Raw genomic sequence first — 21,462 nt, 5'->3', positions numbered from 1 at the left:
TAATTTAAATGGGACTCGCCCCATTAAATTAGGAACGCCTTGCGCCGGCCGGATTTAAGTTACACCACTCAATTTCTAGGTAAGTGCTTTGTGGATCGGGGCACTTAGTTAGAGATTTTGCGGCGGTGTAACTTAAATGGAAAAAGTTACGTTGCGCCGGGTTTTTGAGGATTAGGCCCTAAGATCTCGGACTTCTATGTGAATTCTGTTGAGTGTCCCTATTTCCGTTATTTGCCGTCAAAATGTAAAAAAAAAATGTGTGCAAATTTGAAAAACGCAGTCAGTTTTGTGTTTGAAAAATATCGCACCCCTATGCTTCTTTCAATTAAAATGCCTTCTCCTCTGATGGTCTCCTGACACTTTTATGAATTCGCCCATCAATTATAATGAAACCTCTTTTCCATCAATAATTTATGAAATGTTGTATCATTGATGTTAAGTGGCCTTCAAGGCCCAGATGTCATCCACCTTCCTGCTGACCAACTCGCCGGCACTGAATGAGCAATGACGGGTCTGTCCAACTCCGGGGGTCCAACTTTCTTCTTTTGAGAAGTGTCACGGTATGAAGCTGGGGGCTCATTGTACATGTGCTGCCCTTCTAGGATCTGCCATTATTAGTAATACATCTTCCAAGTAGTCCAGTGATTAGAGGTTGTTGCCGGTGGAGGAGAAGAATACACACTGTGTTCCTCTGACCTGGAACAAAAGCTCCATGACCTGTTCTCTGAAGCCCTTATAGATGTTCTTTTAATGATTAGCAATGGACCAGCGGTCACAGCTTGTGTCTTTTCAGCCCGGACTCCTGTTGACTTGTGCTGTGTGGAAAGGACCTTCATTAGCACTAATATAAACAGCCTATTTTCTTTGGGTATTTCAGGTGACCATTGATGGTCTTCATGCCGGACTTAAAAAAAAAAATACCGTATTTATCGGCGTATACCGTGCACTTTTTTCCCCTTAAAATAAGGGGAAAATCGTGGGTGCGCGATATACGCCGATACCCGCTTCCCGCTCTCAGTTTGAATGCCTGCGCCGACATATACCGCGTGCAGTACACTCGGCTACATTCGGCCAGGCTCGGCTTCGCTCGTGCTCACGCATAAACGTCACAGAGCGTGAGCACGAGCGAAGCCGAGCCTGGCCGAATGTAGCCGAGTGTACTGCACGCCGGTATATGTTGGCGCAGGCATATAAACTGAGCGCGGGAAGTGGCGATTCGATGGGTAACAGCGCGGGAGAAGCCGGAAGGACACCACCGAAGCCGCAGACGGACGCCGGACCCGACGAGGAGGACACCACCGAAGCCGCAGACGGACGCCGGACCCCTGTCAGTTTCATTCCAGGACACTGTATTGTCCTGTAATGAATGTGCCCGGAACAGACCTGCAAAATGCGGGACTGTCCCGGGCATAGGTGTGCGCAGCCTATTGCATTAGGGTGTGCACCCTAAAGTTCAAACACGTGTGTGTGTGTGTGTGTGTGCCCCTACATATATGTGACCCTGGCACATTAATCCCCCTTGCAGCACAGTTAAAGAAGAGTGTAAACACTTCTCTTATGGAATAGCCAGCAAAAGGGAGATCTTTCTCATCTTCCTGACGCCACACAGAGTGATACTATTGCGCATGGAGTGATTAGGGTGTGCCCAGGCACACTCGGCACACCCTGTGCGCACACCTATGGTCCCGGGCAATCCAGGACAAGTGGTCACCCAGCACATCTCTGTAGAAAGGGTGTGTTGGGGGCCAGTCAGAATGAACTTGTACACTTATAAGGACCGCAACACTTATTTTTTAATGATAGGCCTTAGTTCTTCTGTTGGGGTCTGTGTAAGGCCTCATTCACGCAGGCATACTTTCACATGCATCCTTGCAAAAGGCCAACCCGCACAAGGGGTACAGGTGTTCTTTACAGGCAACCCGTTCAGGATCAATAACGGACAGACTGCCTTCTGATCTGTGTGTCAGTCCTACATGCATGTATAGTCAGGGATGCGCTCAGAAATCCATGCAACTGTCAGCCCGTCATTGATTTAAACAGGCTGCATGCACAGATCACCTGTGTCTACAGTGTGGTACACGGGTGTAATAAATCGTACGCCTGCGTGAATGAGGCCTTAAGCTTTTCACACAGCATTCCCCACAGCTTTCTTTTATTCTAATTGGATTTAATTGGGAAAATGTGAGAGTCTTTAGAGAAAGTTGTGTGAAAACAGACCCCTAAGCCTCTATTCACACATTCACATCCTATAGAAGCGCATACAGGCATTTTATTTATTTATTTATTTTTGCATATTTTAACATGTATATGCATTTTTTTTAAGTGTTTAGCAAGCGTATGTGCCCTTGTGGGAGAAGAGAGCAGATGAGAACATTTGTCTAGCCACAAAAATGCGCAAAGTTGCTGGTGTCGCGTGTTTACATTCAGGTCAATGGGGTCAAAAAAACGCAGAACACAGCTCTAGGGCCCCTTCACACGGGCCGCCTGTCAGTTTTTCAGCCGCTTCATGATCCAACTCAACCCGCAAAATCCAGAAGGATGGTGGTCCTCTTTTCCATCTGTCTGGCAGATAGAATCAAATGAAAACGGACAAGTGGTCTGTTTCCACCTGATTTTCCCATCGAAGACAGCGGGACTGTGTCCGTGTCTGCTCTCCACAGCGAAGCAGACAGGACCTGTCATCCACTTGCTCAGCAGGGTTCAGCGGATCCCCCGTGGAGCAAGCGGAATCTGCAAAATGGAGGCGCATGTAACTTTTGGAGCTTTGAGCGTAGAAATACGAACAGCCGGTTTTGATAAGTATGGAGGGCCAGATTCACAAAATAAGTACGCCGGAGTATCTGCTGATACTCCGGCGTACTTTCAAATTTGCCGCGTCGTATCTTAATTTGTAATTCACAAACAAGATACGACGGCATTTGGCTAAGATCCGACAGGCTTACGGCCTCGTACGCCTTCAGATCTTAGGATGCAATACTTCGACCGCTGCTGGGTGGAGATCGCGTCGTTTTCTGCGTCGGCGATGCTAATTGGCTGTTTACGGCGATCCACGAAGGTACGCACGTTCGTTACGTCGTCGGCTTTTCGCGTCGCAAAGTTACGGCTGCTATTGAGGTGGTGTAACAATAGACAGCCCATGTTAAAGCATGGTCGTCGTTCTCGCGTCAAATTTCATTTTTTTTTTTTTTTTTGGCGTAAGTTGTCCGGGAATACGAAAGTACGTTACGCACGTCGCCATTCAAAACATTACATCGGGGCGACGTCATTTCGCGCAAAGCACGGCGGGAAATTTCCAAACGGAGCATGCGCAGAACATTCAGCGCGGGAACGCGCCTAATTTAAATGGTACACGCCCCATTTGAATTAGGCGGGCTTGCGCCGGACGGCTTTACGTTACACCGCCGTAAGTTTACATGCAAGTGCTTGGTGAATCAGGCACTTGCGCTGAAAACTTGCGGCGGTGTAACGTAAAAACGATACGTTACGCCGCCGCAGATCTCTGTGAATCTGGCCCGGAAATCCTAACGCAAAAGCGCTTTGCGTAGCTATAGGCACAAAAGCATGTGCAAAAACCCTCAGGTGTGCAAGTACTAAGGCACTTTTGTAGCTTACCAAATATTTTTACCGTAGTGGCAAGCTGCCATGGTTGAATGTATTGTGGGGGTCCAGGCCGCTAGATGGGTCTGAGCAATGACCTCTGTTGCTCTTGGCGTAAAAATTTGTGGTGTTGTATTTATGGAGGATTTCGGCCACCTCCACTTTTGATTTACTCAGTTTTTCTACACAAGGTGAAACCCCTAGTACACTGTGGTGGGTCTAAACTATGACCTTTGTTGCTCGTGGAGTAAAATGATGGGCCTCCTCCTCGTATTTTTGTATTCATGGAGGATTTGGGTCACCTCCACTTTTGATTCACCTGAATCTTTTCTACACAAGGTGAAACCCTTGGAACCCTCATGGGTCTGAGCAATGACCTCATGGAGTAAAATGATGGGCCTCCTCATACTGTTGTATTTATAGTGGATTTGGGTCACCACAACTTTTGCATACTTGCCAACTGTCCTGAAATTTCCCGGGATTTGAACCCTTTTCCCGTATTTAGAGTGCCCCGGAACTGAAAAATGCTTTGCGCACCGCATTTTTCTACACAAGGTGAAACCCCTAGTACACCGTGTTGGGTCTAAGCTATGACCTTTGTTGTTCGTGGAGTAAAATGATGGGCCTCCTCCTCGTATTGTTGTATTTTTGGAGGATTTGGGTCACCTCCACTTTTGATTCACCTGAATCTTTTCTACACAAGGTGAAACCCTTGGAACACTCATGGGTCTGAGCAATGACCTCATGGAGTAAAATGACGGGCCTCCTCATACTGTTGTATTTATAGTGGATTTGGGTCACCACAACTTTTGCATACTTGCCAACTGTCCTGAAATTTCCCGGGATTTGAACCCTTTTCCCGTATTTAGAGTGCCCCGGAAATGAAAAATGCTTCAACATTTGGGCCTCCTTCTCGTGTTGTTGTATTTATGAAGGATTTGGGCCACATCCACTCTTGATTTACTCAAAGTTTTTCTACACAAGGTGAAACCCCTAGTACACTGTGGTGGGTCTAAGCTATGACCTTTGTTGCTCGTGGAGTAAAATGATGGGACTCCTCCTCGTATTTTTAGAGGATTTGGGTCACCTCCACTTTTGATTCACCTGAATCTTTTCTACACAAGGTGAAACCCTTGGAGCACTCATGGGTCTGAGCAATGACCTCATGGAGTAAAATGATGGGCCTCCTCATACTGTTGTATTTATAGTGGATTTGGGTCACCAAAAGTTTTGCATACTTGCCAACTGTCCCGAAATTTACCGGGATTTAAACCCTTTTCCTGATTTTAGAGTTTTTCTTTTTCTTTCCCTGCTATGTCACACTTACAAATGAATGCCCGCCCCCTAATTATAATAAGATTCCACCCACAGACAAAAAAGTGTCCCTATAAATTTTCTTACAATGTTGGCAACTACGCTTTTGGTTCACCTGAATATTTTTCACGCAAGGCGAATCCCTTGATACACTGGGTGGATTCTGGCGCAGTTGGGTGAAACCATTAGTACACTGTGATGTCCTCACCAATGATGGGATCACTCTATATCTGCACAGCAGGGAAGGTACAACTGTTGTCTCCATTTTGTTTGGGTGAGCTTCAGTACAAGGAAAAGGATCTCCTCAGTGAGTTTGGAAAAAATAAATAAAAAAATTAGGCTGTCCATTTTATAATCAAGAATGCTGATGGTGAAGAAAATGTTCTATGAATAAACTTGACAGCTTGGCTGTAGGAAAAAAAAAAATACTTATTGATTTTGTGGAGAAAAAGTCAATATTTTTCTTTGCCGAGGCACTTTGCCACATCAGGAAAAAGTTAGCATGTCTTGTTTATGATTCATGGGAGTTAAAGCTGTAAATCAGGCAGCTCGCGCCGCGACAGAAAGGTTTTCTGTTCGCCGAAAACACGAATGTGTTTGTGCATTGAAAGCCAGTCCACCTTCCCGCTATTCTGACAAGCCGAATGTAAAATATATACCTGTCAGGAAGCCATTTTGTTCACTGAATAAGAAGGCTTTGATTTGGGGAAAAGCTATACAGGCTATGGTGACTTATGATTTATTCTCTTATACTATTTCTTTCTTGTGATTATCACTTTATTTCATGTTGGGTACAGCCATTTCACAAGTTGCTAATAGACTTTTTATAGAATTTTTTAAGGAAAAACGCTTAAGCTCGGAGGTACAGAAATCCCTTTGTCCTTCTTTTAGACCTAAAAGACAAGTTCACCTCCCCTCTCAAATCCTCCCAGACCCTTCTTCAGCCTCCTTAATACACTAAACTAGCCTTTCTCAACCTTTTTACCCAGAGGAACCCCTAAAAAAAAATTCAGGTCTCTGGGAACCTTTACTGAAACCAATTCATAAAGGTTGGCGACATAAAATGCTTCCACATTGGTGGACAGTAGGAAGAATGCGCCTCCCCCTCTAATTAAAGCGGGAGTTCACCCATTTTTAAAAAAAAAAAAAATCTCCCCTTAGCTTCCTGCTCGTTCGGTCTAGGGGAATCGGCTATTTATATTAAAATATGTGCAGTACTTACCCGTTTTCGAGCTGCATCTTCTTCCGTCGCTTCCGGGTATGGGTCTTCGGGAGCGGGCATTCCTTCTTGATTGACATTCTTCCGAGAGGCTTCCGACGGTCGCATCCATCGCGTCACTCGTAGCCGAAAGAAGCCGAACGTCGGTGCGGCTCTATACTGCGCCTGCGCACCGACGTTCGGCTTCTTTCGGAAAATCGTGACGCGATGGATGCGACCGTCGGAAGCCTCTCGGAAGCCTGTCAATCAAGAAGGAACGCCCATTCCCGAAGCCCATACCCGGAAGCGACGGAGAGGATGCATCTCGTAAACGGGTAAGTACTGCACATATTTTAAAATAAATAGCCGATTCCCCTAGTAATAACGAGCAGGAATCTAAGGGGAAAAGTGCCCTCTAAGGGTGAACCCCCGCTTTAAGTATGTCATTGGAGAAGTAATGCTCCTCCTAAGTAAGTATTTCGCTACCTTTTTTTTTTCTGCAATTTTGAAAGTGTAAATGATGAAAATAAAATCTAACTTTTTTTGACATATTATAAGAATGTCTAATCTGTAATTTGATGCCTTTTGGAGATTTTTCCATCTTTCCTTGGCTTCGTTATGCACATTAATACAAATTTTGACCTGGGGTGCCCAAACTTTCGATCCCCACTCTATACTTTCTAAAATGCGAATAAAGTCAACACCACCAATACCATTCCCTTAAAGCTCACATGAATTAATGTATGCATTGCGATATCCTTAAGGGTACGGCGCAAACAAATGCTAATTAAATGGTTATATCACTGGTTCACTTTATTTATGGTTTCACAGTTTACATTGTTTTTATTCATTGTTATAACCATTTAATTAGCATTTTTTTGCGCCACACTCTTTCACTTTATTTATGCATTTTGGGAAATTTTTATGAATTCATCCTCAGTGCTGGCTTGCATCTATTAGTTTTACTTATGTTTTTTTCCCAGCGCTGAATTTTTCACATTTTCTATCCTTAAGGGTCCCATTAAAGACTTGCTCACACCAGCCTGGTCCGCTGTGGTACGTAAACACACATGCATTTACATGTGTTGTGTTCGGCAAGGCATTTATTTGAATGGGCTGCCCTACACAGCACAACAGACCAAAATGTGTACATGCAGCAAGTTCAGCAGTGCACCGCAACACATGCCCAGGTGTATTGGAATGCCATTTAAAATAAATTGCACTGCATTGCACCGACACATGCAATGTCTGTGTTACCGCAGCATGATTGTGTGAATAAGCCATTAGCCTTGTCCGCTTTGGTACATTAAACTCGCACATATTAACGTGCGTTGTGTGTTACCGAGCATTGCATTGGAAAAGCCCATTCCTTTAAATGGGCTGCCCAGCACACCAAAAATCACGCATGTGGCTTTTTTGGCAGAACAGCACACAGCACCATAATGCACAGCGTAGGGATATAGGGCCAGACTCACAAAAGGGATACGCCGTCGTATCTCTGTTTCTATCTATGCGACTGATTCATAGAATCAGTTACGCATAGATATCCATAAGATCCGATAGGTGTAATTGTTTTACACTGTCGGATCTTAGGATGCAGTACCGCGGCCGCCGCTGGGGGGAGTTCGCGTCGTAAACCAGCGTCGGGTATGCAAATTAGGAGTTACGGCGATCCACAACGGATTTTCGCGTTCGCTACGTCGCCGCTAGTCTAGTTTCCCGTCGCAAATTTAGTCGTCGTTTTGGGTGCCCTAACTTTAGTCAGAAATTGTATTGCTGTATAAAGTATGGCCGTCGTTCCCGCGTCGAAATTTTAAATTTAACGTCGTTTGCGTAACACGTCCGGGAATACGAAAGTACGCTACGCGCGACGCCGTTAGAAAAAATGATGTCACCGCGCGCAAAGCATGACGGGAATTGCGAAACGGAGCATGCGCAGTAGGTCCGGCGCGGGAGCGCGCCTAATTTAAATGGCACACGCCCATTTGAATTGGCCCGCCTTGCGCTGGAGGCTGCCAGCGTAGTTTTCATCGCAAGTGCTTTGTGAATCAGGCACTTGCGATGAAAACTTGCGGCAGTGTAACGTATCTAAGATTTGTTACGCCGCCGCGATTCTATGTGAATCTGGCCCATAGATGGCAATACAAAACCTGACAGAGGCACTATATCCTCCCCAATAATCGAAACGCATTAAGATGTTTGGACTGAAGTCAAGGTACAAAGGAAGCCTTTGCTGACAAAATATGGAAGTTTCCATTCGGGAGGTGTTGTGGATACTTGACAGCCTTCGCAATTTAGCTAGCATGGCAGTTACATATAAAATGGGAAGGCCAAATATGCGAGCTCCGCGACTGTGCCTGCGGGACCCACGGACTCTATGTCCGCTGGTGTCCCGCGATCGGGTCACAGAGCTGAAGAGCGGGGAGATGACACAGCATCCCCCCGTTCTTCCTAGTGACATGTCAATGATGTCTGCTCCCTCTCATCGGGAGCAGCCATCAGTGACATGTCACTCGTAGCCACGCCCCCTAACAATTAGAATCACTCCCTAGGACACACGTAACCCCTTCCCGCCCCCTAGTGGTTGATCCATTCACTGACCGTCGCATTTACACAGTAACCAGTGCATTATTATAGCACTGATTGCTGTATAAATGTGACTGGTCCCAAAATAGCGGCAATAGTGTCTGATGTGTACGCCATAATGTCGCAGTCACAATAAAAATCGCTGATCACCGCCATGACTAGTAAAAAAAAAAAAAAAAAAATTTTTTTTATCAAAATGCCATAAAACTATCCCCTATTTTGTAGACGCTATAATTTTTTGGGGCAAACCAATCCATAATCGCTTATTGCGGTTTTTTTTTTACGTATCGACCTAAACTGAGGAAAAAATTATTTTTATCAATTTTTTTTTGGTGGGGGGGATATTTATTACAGCAAAAAGTAAAAAAAATATAATTTTTTTCAAAATTGTCGCTCCTTTTTTTGTTTATAGCGCAAAAAATAAAAACCGCAGAGGTGATCAAATACAACCAAAAGAAAGCTCTATTTGTGGGAAAAAAAGAACGCCAGTTTTGTTTGGGAGCCACGTCGCACGACCGCACAATTGTCAGTTAAAGCGACACAGTGCCGAATCGCAAAAAGTGGCCCGGTCTTTGCCAAGCCAAATGCTCCGGTCCTTAAGTGGTTTTAACAACCAATAATTGCCGTCTTTTTTTTACATTTCAGCTGTCAGCAGGGGAATTCCACTGACGGCTGAACTGAGAACTGAGCCTGAAAGTATCGGTTTTCAAGTATTTTTGCATTGGCACGAATACAGATCCTTGCGCAAATGCTTAGTATCGGCACCGATACCGGGCATCGGCGCAGCCCTAGTAATTTACCTTTTGATGCCGTGCTGTTCCCCTGCACTACTTCTTTTCCGTCACTAGATGTCATCTGGTGGAATGATGCTTAGTGCCAACCCAATGTTTAGAGAATATCATGTAAGGACCACCCCCACTGAAGAAGACGACAACCCATGAGGACATCAGATTGGCCTGAAGGCCCTTGGAAAATGTTTCCACCATGTGTATTAATCCGTCAATGGTACAGGGAGCTGATCTTTTGAGAAGACATCAGATTTTTTTTTTTCTTGGCCAGTCCATCTCATCGTTGGTGCTGCGCGTTGTGACCAACAGATGAGCCGCCATTTTCAAAAGCTACAATAAAGTGACCTTTGTTGTGTAAAGCTCTTTCTGATGCCGGTTCCTTCATCCCTCTTCTTAGCAGAACTAATCGGTACAGTAAAGTGTGATCATATTTGATTCATTAAGCCTCTTTAGTACTTTGCACTGTTTTTTTCCCCCCTCTTCTATACTATTACGAAGGTTCATAATTTACACATGACAGCTGTTGCTGCGCCATTTATGGTGATGATGATGGCGCTCAGCGGGATTCTCATTAAATGCCTAGAATTTGTTGGCGTCATTTGCAGAAGTTCCAATCAATCTCTGGCTCTAGTTGTTGAGTAATGTACAATTTGTATACTGGTATAATTGTCATATTGTGTTACACCATCTTAGTGTGGCGGGGCGTTTACATTAATCAAGTTTACGACCAATGAGAAAAAAAAAATATTAAATCCCAACTCCAAGCACAAAAACTTTCATTAAATACAATGCTCAATAGCTAAAAAGAGCATAAATCTTATTTTTTTTGTGTGAGCCAGATACCTTAAAGGTAGCAGTGACATCATCGCTATGCTGTGCATACCCTGTGCAAAAGGCAGAGCTGTGGGAGGGGCCCAGCAGGCCCCACCCACTGCAGGCCACCTGTAGAAAACTACAGGAGGGGGCGGAGACAAGACCAATCACCTTGCACAAGGAGAGAGAGCAGCAGTGACCGGTCATTATTATGGGAAGCTCTAAAGTGTCACACTGGATTACTACAAAGGCCTGGAAGAAATACACAAAGGACATCAAGGGGCAGATTCACATACCTGCGCTCCGGCGTAATGTAACTCATTTACGTTACACCGCCGAAAGTTTTCAGCGCAAGTGCTTGATTTGCAAAGCACTTGCCTGTAAACTTGCGGCGCGGCGTATGTAAATCCGTCCGGCGCAAGCCCGCCTAATTCAAATGGGGCGTGTATCATTTAAATTAGGCGCGCTCCCGCGCCGAACGTTCTGCGCATGCTCCGTTCGGAAATTTCCCGCCGTGCTTTGCGTGAAATTACGGCGCCCCGACGTATTTTTTGAACGGCGACGTGCGTTATTATTGTTATTATCGTTTCGTATTCCCGGACGTCTTACGCAAAAAATAAAAAATTTAAAATTCGACGCGGGAACGACGGCCATACTTTAACATGGATGGTGTAATTTTACACCACCTAAAGAGGACTCGTAACTTTGCGATGGGAAAAGCCGACTAGCGACGACGTAAGCGAATGTGACGAACGCGCGTACCTTCGTGGATCGCCGTAAACATCTAATTTGCATACCCGACGCAGGAAAACGGCGCAAACTCCACCCAGCGGGCGCCGGAGAATTACACCTTCGATCTGAAGGCGTACGAAGCCGTACGCCTGTCGGATCGAAGCCTAAAGCCGTCGTAACTTGTTTTGAGGATTCAAAACAACGCTACAACGCGGAAAATTTGAAAATACGCCGGCGTATCTACTGATACGCCGGCGTATTTTCAAATTTGACGCGTTGTAGCGTATTTCAACTGTGAATCTGGCCCCTTGATTTCATGAAGAACATACACTGTATTGTCAAAAGTATTGGGACGCCTGCCTTTACACACACACATGAACTTTAATGTCATCCCAGTCTTGGTCTGTAGGGTTCAATACTGAGTTGGCCCACACTTTGCAGCTATAACAGCTTCAACTCTTCTGGGAAGGCCGTCCACAAGGTTTAGGAGTGTGTCCATGGACTCTGTGCAGGCCAGTCAAGTTCATCCACCCCAAACTCGCTCATCCATGACTTTATGGACTTTGCTTTTGTGCACTGGTGGGTGGTGTGGGGATGTTTTTTTAGGGGTTGGGCTTGACCCCTTGGTTCCAGTAAAGGGAACTCTTAAAGGGGTTGTAAAAGTAAATAGCTTCCCTTACCTTAGTGCAGTCCTCCTTCACTTACCTCATCCTTCCATTTTGCTTTTAAATGTCCTTATTTCTTCTGAGAAATCCTCACTTCCTGTTCTTCTTTCTGTAACTCCACACAGTAATGCAAGGCTTTCTCCCTGGTGTGGAGTGTCGTGCTTGCCCCCTTCCTTGGACTACAGGAGAGTCAGGACACTCTCTACATTGCGGATAGATAAAGAAGATATGTGTTGGTGGGCATCCTGACTCTCCTGTAGTCCAAGGGAGGGGGCGAGCACGACACTTCACACCAGGGAGAAAGCCTCGCATTACTGTGTGGAGTTACAGACAGAACAGGAAGTGAGAATTTCTCAGAAGAAATAAGGACATTTAAAAGCAAAATGGAAGGATGAGGTAAGTGACGGAGGACTGCACTAAGGTAAAGGAAGCTATTTAGCAAAAAAAAAATTGTACCTTTACAACCCCTTTAGGGCATCGGCATATCAAGACATTTTGGAAATTTTCATGCTCCCAACTTTGTGGGAACAGTTTGGGGACAGCCCCTTTCCTGTTCTAACATGACTGAGCACCAGTACACAAAGCAAGGTCCATAAACATACCTCCCAACTTTTTGAGAGGGGAATGAGGGACACCTGTCAACAAAAGTATGCAGGCATAAGACACACCCCTTGGCACGCCCTCTTAAAGGAGAATTGTACAAAAAAACAAGATTGGTTAAACCCAAGTGCTTTTTTTAATCACTACTATTTTTATATTTGCTTATGGAATTTATAAATGCAGAAATTTAGAAATCTAATGAAAGGTTTAGGGCTGGAAAACACTTTTTGAGAGATAAAAAGTGAATTTTATATACAACTATATAGATCAGACCAAAATGAGGGACAAATGAGGAGAATGAGGGACAGAGGGACATTGCTCCAAATCAGGGACAGTTGGGAGCTATGCATAAAGACATGGATGAGTGAGTTTAGTATGGAGGAACTTGACTGACCTTGGGTCTCGACCTCAACCCGATGGAACACCTTTGGGATGAATTACAGCGAAGACTGAGAGTCAGGCCTTCTCGTTCAGCATCAGTGCCTGGCCTCACAAATGCTCTTCTGGAAGAATGGTCAAACATTCCCATAGACACTCCTAAACCTTGTGGACGGCCTTCCCAGAAGAGTTGAAGCTGTTATAGCTGCAAAGGGTGGGACCAACTCAATATTGCACCCTACGGACTAAGACTGGGATGCCATTTCATGTGTGTGCACGCAAAGGCACGTGTACCAATACTTTTGACAATATAGTGTATGTCTAAATGACAGGGTCTCTTTGAATATGTACCATCTGGTTGCACAGGCTGGGACTTGTAGTCCCTAGGCAACAGTAAAAGCAGCAAGTTGCTGTGACGTCTGGGGATTTAAAAATGAATAAAAGAAAGGTCAGAAGCGGCGAAGAAGGGACAGAATAGTAAAATAATACACACAACATATCAAACTGACAGAAGGTGTACAAACATTCCGCCGGTACTAAGTAAAGAAGAAGCAGCGGCTCTATGCAAATACGAAGGTAAAATGACGGGCGCGGTTTGATGTGAAATCGGACGCTTCCAGCATAATAATCTGGAATGGCGCTGCGATAAACGCAGCGACTAAGGGGAGTACTTAGATCTGGCTTCCTGTTTTATTTTAATATTGTGAGACCTCCGGTATTCAATGCCCTATCTAGAAGGAGCGTGCACGCTTACAGAAGCACCCCATTAAGCAGTATTTGCATTTTTTTCCTGCATAACGCAGTTTCAGGAGATTCAACATTAATGCTGTAAAAAAAAAAAGAAACGTATTTAATAAAAAGTGTAACAGACAAAGCAAATGGCACTACCCATAGTAAGCAATAACAATGAGGAATTTGGGGAAAAAATGAGGCAGTTACATTAAAATTAGAGCCCATTGTAAATGAAACGGCAACACGCTGCAATGCGGTTCGACACGCCGAGAAATGCGTACATTGGTGTGAGTGGGTCCCTACTGACTGGTGTGCTGCTCTTATACTTTCTTTCTCATTAATATTTGATGTGAGATTTATAAATATTTCCAAATCTGAATCAATGCATTGTTGAAGTTGCATAATACTTAAAGTAGAACTATAGACAAAACTTTTTTTCTCATTTTGGATAGAACAAGGGAGGGTTATAACCCCCGTCAGCATTTTTTTTCCCTGCCATCTTTGTCCCATTGCGCAGATTTCCCTTTGCTTCCTGTCCCATAGCCAAACAGGAAGTGAGAGAAAATCCCTGCAAAGTAATGGAATTTCTTTTAGGGACTCCCAGGTCACCAGAACTGGTATCCCCATTGGAAGATTTGCCCTCTATTGCTTTTCTGGGGACAACCCAAAATTTGAGTATTTTTTTTTTCCCTTGCTTTCAATGATAATGGTAATCAGGACAAAGGAGAGGGGGAATCTCCATAACGGGGGGGGGGGGGGGGGGGGCACATTCTATTTAAAGCTAAAAGTTTTGCCTTTTTATGCTCTGATGAAAGAGGAATGCGTAGGCCTCAAAGTGTTGGCTCTCCAATTCATTTGATTATTCAGTTAAACCTCACTCTGGAGAAATCACCATTTCTTTGATGCCCTTGCTACTAAATATATATGTATATGAATTCAGCTTACAAAATAAGATGGACAGTAGCAGTATTGGACAGTGATAATTGGAGAGCTAGCACCACGTATGTATGTACCCCATGTTTGTATTGCTGCATGGGGCAGAATGGGAAAATACTAATATATTTTTACCTTATATAAATATATTTATTTTATATAGTTGTCACCAAAACCGGTGGAAGGGGGGGGGATTGATAGAGTAGTTTGGGGACATTTGTCCTGATGACGACTGATTAAGAGCGTATTTTTCTAAACATTGGAGAGATTTCCTTTCGCTTCCTGTTGCATTGTAGGACAGTAAGTAAAGGGCAATCTCCCTTAGAGCAAAAGTCCATTGATGGTTAGATAGTTTGGATGGAAAGCTGAATGAATGAATGGATTGATGGATACCAGGACTGATGGAAGGATGGATGGATACCTGGATGGATGGATACCTGGATGGATGGATACCTGGAGGGTTGGATAGCTGGAGGGTTGGCTAGCTGGAGGGTTGGCTAGCTGGAGGGGATGGCTAGCTGGAGGGGATGGCTAGCTGGAGGGGATGGCTAGCTGGAGGGGATGGCTAGCTGGAGGGGATGGCTAGCTGGAGGGGATGGCTAGCTGGAGGGGATGGCTAGCTGGAGGGGATGGCTAGCTGGAGGGGATGGCTAGCTGGAGGGGATGGCTAGCTGGAGGGGATGGCTAGCTGGAGGGGATGGCTAGCTGGAGGGGATGGCTAGCTGGAGGGGATGGCTAGCTGGAGGGGATGGCTAGCTGGAGGGGATGGCTAGCTGGAGGGGATGGCTAGCTGGAGGGGATGGCTAGCTGGAGGGGATGGCTAGCTGGAGGGGATGGCTAGCTGGAGGGTTGGCTAGCTGGAGGGTTGGCTAGCTGGAGGGTTGGCTAGCTACATGGATAGATAGCTACATGGCTGGGTATAATTTAAGTTAATGCGCGTGTAAAGGCAGGTGTTCCAATACTTTTGACAATATAGTGTAAATGCATGGGTTTTCATTGTATGGCTATTGTCTGATAGGGATGTGATGCCTAGATAAATAACCAGCTTACATATCTGTTGTTCTAGTCATTTTTATATTGCCACGGACTGTAAATTTGTATGTTGGATACAATCGGTAAAATCTGAAACATGATTAAATGTGAAAGTCTGTTCAAAAACTGCTTTCAAGTCATCTTTACTGTTATAAGCGTACATACTCTCCAGAACACCATGGATCGACAACTTCAGTCCAAAAAGTTTTAACGAAAGAGATCACATCACAAATGAAAGTGCAACGTTTCGGAACCGCGCGGGACCCCTTCGTCAGGCATGTGATGACTGATGAAGGGGTACTGCGCGGCTCCGAAACGTTGCACTTTTCTTTGTGATGTGATCTCTTTCGTTAAAACTTTTTGGACGGAAATTGTCGATCCATAGTGTACTGGCGAGAATGTACGCTTGTTTGATGTTTCCAGGACCTAACTGGTAATCGCTGCAGCACCCACCATTTTACGAGCCATATCTTCCAGGAACGTGTCCGATAGGAATATTGATCAGATCTTTACTGTTATAACTCAAAAGAGTTACCTAATAGAATAAACTATGTTGTTGCCCCTTTTGCGTTTATGGGGACTTTGGAGTGCGATAATGAGAATTTCAAGCCTAAATTGCGACTTCTTCTTCTTTCTTCCAGATCAGCCGCTGGGTCTGCAGAATCATTTGAGACTAAGGACGCCGCCCCCACCGCTGTCTCACCCCCCGAACCCCCACCATGCAGCTTCGATCAACTCCCTGAACAGGGGCAACTTCACGCCTCGGAGTAACCCCAGCCCCGCCCCCACGGACCACTCACTCTCAGGAGAGCCGCCCGGGAGTGTCCAGGATCCTGTCCATGCCCAGGACAACTGGCTCCTCAATAGCAACATTCCCCTGGAGACCAGGTACGGCTCAGTGGGTGCCGGTAGGATCGCGTACTGCTTTGAGGGCTGTGATGGCAGGTTAGAGACAGGAAAAAGGTAATCTTATGACTCGTAAAAGGCTGTTAAAAAATTTAGTCATCGGGACTACTTTGTGTTTGTTTGAAGCATGCGGACAAGGAAATAGATTCTGAGATATTTCAGGAGTTTGGCAAGCACCAACAAAACTGTGATAGAGATGATCGGCAATATACAACATTCCTAAACTGAAAAATATTGTATTCATATCTCCTGGTCTTCTGGGACAGAAAGGATAGAAACACCTTCTAGAATTCAAAGTTTTGTTGAGGAAAAAACAATCCATTATGGGTGATCAATGTACATTAGTAGCAGGTAACCCCAGATATTGTTTCTCAGAGAATAGGTACTGGAACTCCCCCCTTTTGAGTCATCCCTTGTCTCTGCCCACCCTACCTCTGAGCACCATCCTTTGGTTCCACCCCCTATTTACTTCCCTGTACCACTACTTTTAGAGAATACAGAACCAAATATCATTTTGTGCTACTAAGTAATTTGTATAGAATGTGTTAATGATAACAAGAATAGTAAAACCGTGAGCAACACTAGACCCCCCTCCCGCAGCAATAGATCTCTCACAGAACAATAGACTCCCCCCCTCCCCCAGAAACAATGGACCCCCTGCAACAAAATAACACCCCAGCAACAATAGACTCCCAGCAGCCATCATCAATAGACCCTCCAACAGCCAGCAACAATTGACCTCCTGCAACATTAACCCCCCCCCCCACCAGCAACAATTAGACCTACCTAGCAATAATAGATCCCCATGCAAAAATAGAACCCCCCCATCAGCATCCCAGAGGCGATTCAGTTTGCATGTGTTGTGCTATATAAGTTTCTCACTCACTCACTCACTCAGCATCAGTAGAGCATTCAACATACCCCAGCAGTCCTTGCCATTACCTACATTCAGCCCTTGAGGCGCTGGAACTGCATTTCCCCTGCGTTCCTGCTGGGGAAAAAAAAGCCCTGGTTAACTGTTACAGAATATCCCACTTGAAGGAGACGTACGGGAATCAGGGTTATTGCAGATTTATACTTACCTAGGGGGATGAGCATCAGTCCAATGCTACATCTTTCCCCCGGAATCTCTGCAATGGGAACCGAGCCATCGAACGCCGCTGATGGCTCGGTTCTCTTGGCTCCCCGAGAGGAGAGCTGCTGCTCTTCCTTGCTCACTGGAGCGCTGAGCTGTGGAGGGGCGTGGGGAGGAAGGGAAGCGGTCGTCTCAGCCTCTCAGTGGCTCGCTGAGAGGCTGAGACGGTTGTCAGTCCAGGCACCTGGCGAATCCAGACTTCCAAAGTCCTGGACTGATCTTGGTGATGTCAGCAAAGAGCGGACTTCAGACCATGCTCTGCTGAAAACGGGTCAGAGGAGTGCAAAACAAAATTGCACTCCTGTGACCCATAGGAGAAGCCCAGCCAAACAAGCCCAGGCTGGACTTCTCCTTTTAAAATAAAATTTCAACTGCAGGGGAGGCCTAAAATAATATATTATTATACATGCTGGTAGGTTAAGTGGCTTCTATATAAATTGCCACTAGCATGTATGAATGTGTGTTAGGGACCTTAGATTGTATGCTCCTTGAGGGCAGGGACTGATGTGAATAAATAATAAACATGTAAATTGATTGCGCTATATAAGTACCTGAAAAAATAATAATACAAATCTGTCGCTGTTCTGTGCCAATCCTAAGCTTCCGAGGCGTTCCCCACCATGCAGCCGCACATATGGCGTTCCCACCATGCAGCCACACTTATGCTCTCCCCCTCTATGCGTATGACTGCGAGTTGGGAGCACACCTTATGATTGGCACAGTACAGTGTCCTGGTGGGCTCACTCATGTTGGATCCAAGCATGCCCAAGCTTATCCCTAGTGCTGACAGCCCAGAGCCAAGGCCCAGCAGCCGTGAACTTGTTGAGGTGCCGTAGGAACATCCCTGGCAGCTGAGTAGAAACAAGACCTAAAGAAAACTGAAAAAGTTCGGTCGTCCCGGGGAATTGGCGATGAGCTGGCTCCTGAGACCCCAGTTTGACATGCCCTGTCATAGAGCTTCCATCACTTCCATCCAGCAGTTATTTTTGTTTTTTAAAGTCTACTTTGAAGTTGGCAGGAGAATTCTGTGAGCTATCACCTAGCCTGAGAGTGAAGAAAATTCCAGTCACTAAGTGCTTGCAGTGGAGGTCATGGTTTTATGGGTCACCGGTCTCCTCAAATGTCACTCCGCCTCTTGGTACATTTTTCTGAAATAAATGCAGCGTGAAGAAGAGCGTTTTTTTCATCAATAACACTTTTTATCTTTTTTTTTTTTATCTGCATTTGACTGATTTTCCCATCTCCTACTGATTGATAGGCCGTCTTTGGAATGCAGAAAGACTGCTTGTGGAGGAGTTCTCTCTTTACAGTAGAATTTTTAGATTACACACGTGAGAGTCAAAGAGACTGAATACAAAGGTAGAGACAGGCTAGGCCCTCCTTGTGACCCCTAAAGCCCACCAACCTTTGAGATTCATCACCTTCTGGTAGTGTAAGAGGCTAGTTTTCCTCCCGCACCTTTCTATTGGCAAAAGAAGGGAGGGGGCAGACAGACGATGCATGTTGCGGGGGTTCTCAAGCGCATTATAGGAAAGTATGTAGGTGTGTACTTGGCCCATTTATGTGTCTGCACTGGATAGATGGATTACATTTTTTATAAGACTGGTGTACTTTTGTCCTTTCTTGACCAGAGGTCATTGATTACCAGACCAGCATTAGCAACATTGGTGCATTGGTTAAAGTGTATGTACAGTATTGGCAAAAAGAAAATTGACAGTTGCCTATTTTAGGTCTCCTTAAAGACCATCTCCGGGAAGAGGAAAGATCCTCCGTTCCTGTCCACCGCACTGCAAGAGTAAAAATGCTTGGTTAGGTCTAGGGGCATCAAAAAGCCCATTTATTTACCCAATGCTCTACTCCAGCGGTCTCCAAACTGTGGCCTGCAGGCTGGATGTGGCCTCCCACTGACGCAAACAATATGGCATAATTCTTGCTACTGACATCAACTATGGAACACTATTTCTTCCATTGATGCCAACAATGGGGCACTATTTCTCCCATTGACTCCAACAATGGAACACGATTTCTTCCATTGATGCCAGCGATGGGGCACTATTTCTCCCATTGACGCCAACAATGGGGCCGTATTTCTCCCTTTGACTCCAGCGATGGGGCACTATTTCTCCCATTGACGCCAACAACGGGGCACTATTTCTCCCATTGACACCAACAACGGGGCACTATTTCTCCCATTGACGCCAACAACGGGGCACTATTTCTCCCATTGACGCCAACAACGGGGCACTATTTCTCCCATTGACGCCAACAACGGGCCACTATTCCTCCCATTGACGCCAACAACGGGGAACTATTTCTCCCATTGACGCCAACAACGGGGCACTATTTCTCCCATTGACGCCAACAACGAGGCACTATTTCTCCCATTGACGCCAACAACGGGGCACTATTTCTCCCATTGACGCCAACAACGGGGCACTATTTCTCCCATTGACGCCAACAACGGGGCACTATTTCTCCCATTGACGCCAACAACGGGGCACTATTTCCCCCATTTACATCATTTACATCAACAATGGGGCACTATTTCTCCCAGTTACACCAACAATGGGGCACTCTTTTCCCCCCCTAGTACATGTTTTTACATGCACAATTTCTACTCCAAATGACCACGGCCTGGCCCCCCTAAAGTTTGAAGGACAGTAGTCTGGCCCTTTGTATTAGAAAGTTTGGAGAGCACCTGTTCCTGCTCCCTTGGCAGCCAGCCTTCTCCTATATTGTCCCTCAGCCTCCTCTCGTCCAATGCAGGGCTATTGTCGCTATGTTGGATATAATGACACAGATGACTTTAGAACGCCAGTGCTTAGGGGAGAAGAGGCTGTGGGGATCAGTTTTACAGCTTAGAGGGAGCCTCCAGGAGTGGAAGATAAGGTAGGTAAAACTGCTTCTTCCAGTCCCCTAGACTTAAATGAGCATTTGACCTTTGTAGTTGGTGGGCAGCCTCACTGCAAGGAATGCAGCTTTCAAGATGCTGCGAACGCAAATGAGCAGCAAAGAAAGAACCTATGCAATCACTATGATTCAATGTGAATATATACACTCACCGGCAACTTTATTAGGTACACCTTGCTAGTACCTGGTTGGACCCCCTTCATTCTGTGTGGCATAGATCCAACAAGGTGTTGGAAACATTCCTCAGAGATTTTGCTCCATAGTGACATGATATCATCATGCAGTTGCTGCAGATTTGTCAGCTGCACATCCATGATACAAATCTCCCTTTCTACTATATCCCAAACGTTCTCTATTGGATGAGATGTGGTGAGTGTGGAGGCCATTGGAGTACAGTGACCTCATTGTCCAGTGGTGAGATGATTGGATCTTTGTGACATGGTGACATTATCCTGCTGGAAGGAGCCATCAGAAGATGGGGACACTGTAGTCATAAAGGGATGGACATGGTCAGCAACAATACTCAGGTAGGCCATGGCGTTTAAACGATGCTCAGTTGGTACTAAGGGGGCCCAAAGCGTGCCAAGAAAATATCCCTCATACCATTACACCACCAGCGTGAACCGGAGATGCAAGGCAGGACGGATCCATGATTTCATGTTGTTTACGCCAAATTCTGACCCGACCATCTGAATGTTGCAGCTGAAATCGAGACTCATCAGACCAGGCAATGTTTTTCCAATCTTCTATTGTCCAATTTTGGTGATCCTGTGCGAATTGTAGCCTCAGTTTCCTGATCTTGGCTGACATGAGTGGCACCTACTGTAACCCACCTGCTTCAAGGTTAAATGTGTTGTGATTTCAGAGATGGTATTCTGCATACCTTGGTTGTAACAAGTGGTTATTTGAGTTACTGTTGCCATTGTGTCATCTCAAACCAGTCTGCCCATTCTCCTCTGACATCAACGAGGCATTTTCCTCCACACCACAGCCATTCACTGGATATTTTTTCCTTTTTAGACCATTCGCTCTAAACTCGAGAGATGGTTGTGCCTGAAAATCACAGTAGATCAGCAGTTTTTGAATTGCTCAGACCAGCCCTTCTGGTGCCAACAACCATGCAACATTCAAAGTCGCTTTAAT

General features: G+C 45.4%; 1 protein-coding gene across 1 annotated transcript in view; it reads left to right on the top strand.

Annotated features, from left to right (window-relative positions):
* Positions 1 to 15,963: 15,963 nt before the first annotated feature.
* Positions 15,964 to 21,462, top strand: part of LOC120928194 (teneurin-4) — a 307,285-nt gene continuing 301,786 nt past the window's right edge. The window contains exon 1 of the mRNA XM_040339303.1: positions 15,964 to 16,256. Coding sequence (XP_040195237.1) covers positions 15,964 to 16,256 — 293 coding nt within the window. The remainder of the gene's footprint in view (positions 16,257 to 21,462) is intronic.

This window comes from Rana temporaria, chromosome 2 (genome assembly GCF_905171775.1).
Source record: "Rana temporaria chromosome 2, aRanTem1.1, whole genome shotgun sequence".
NCBI lineage: Eukaryota > Metazoa > Chordata > Amphibia > Anura > Ranidae > Rana > Rana temporaria.
Note: the sequence above shows the minus strand (reverse complement) of the source record. Positions and strands in the feature narration are given on the sequence as shown.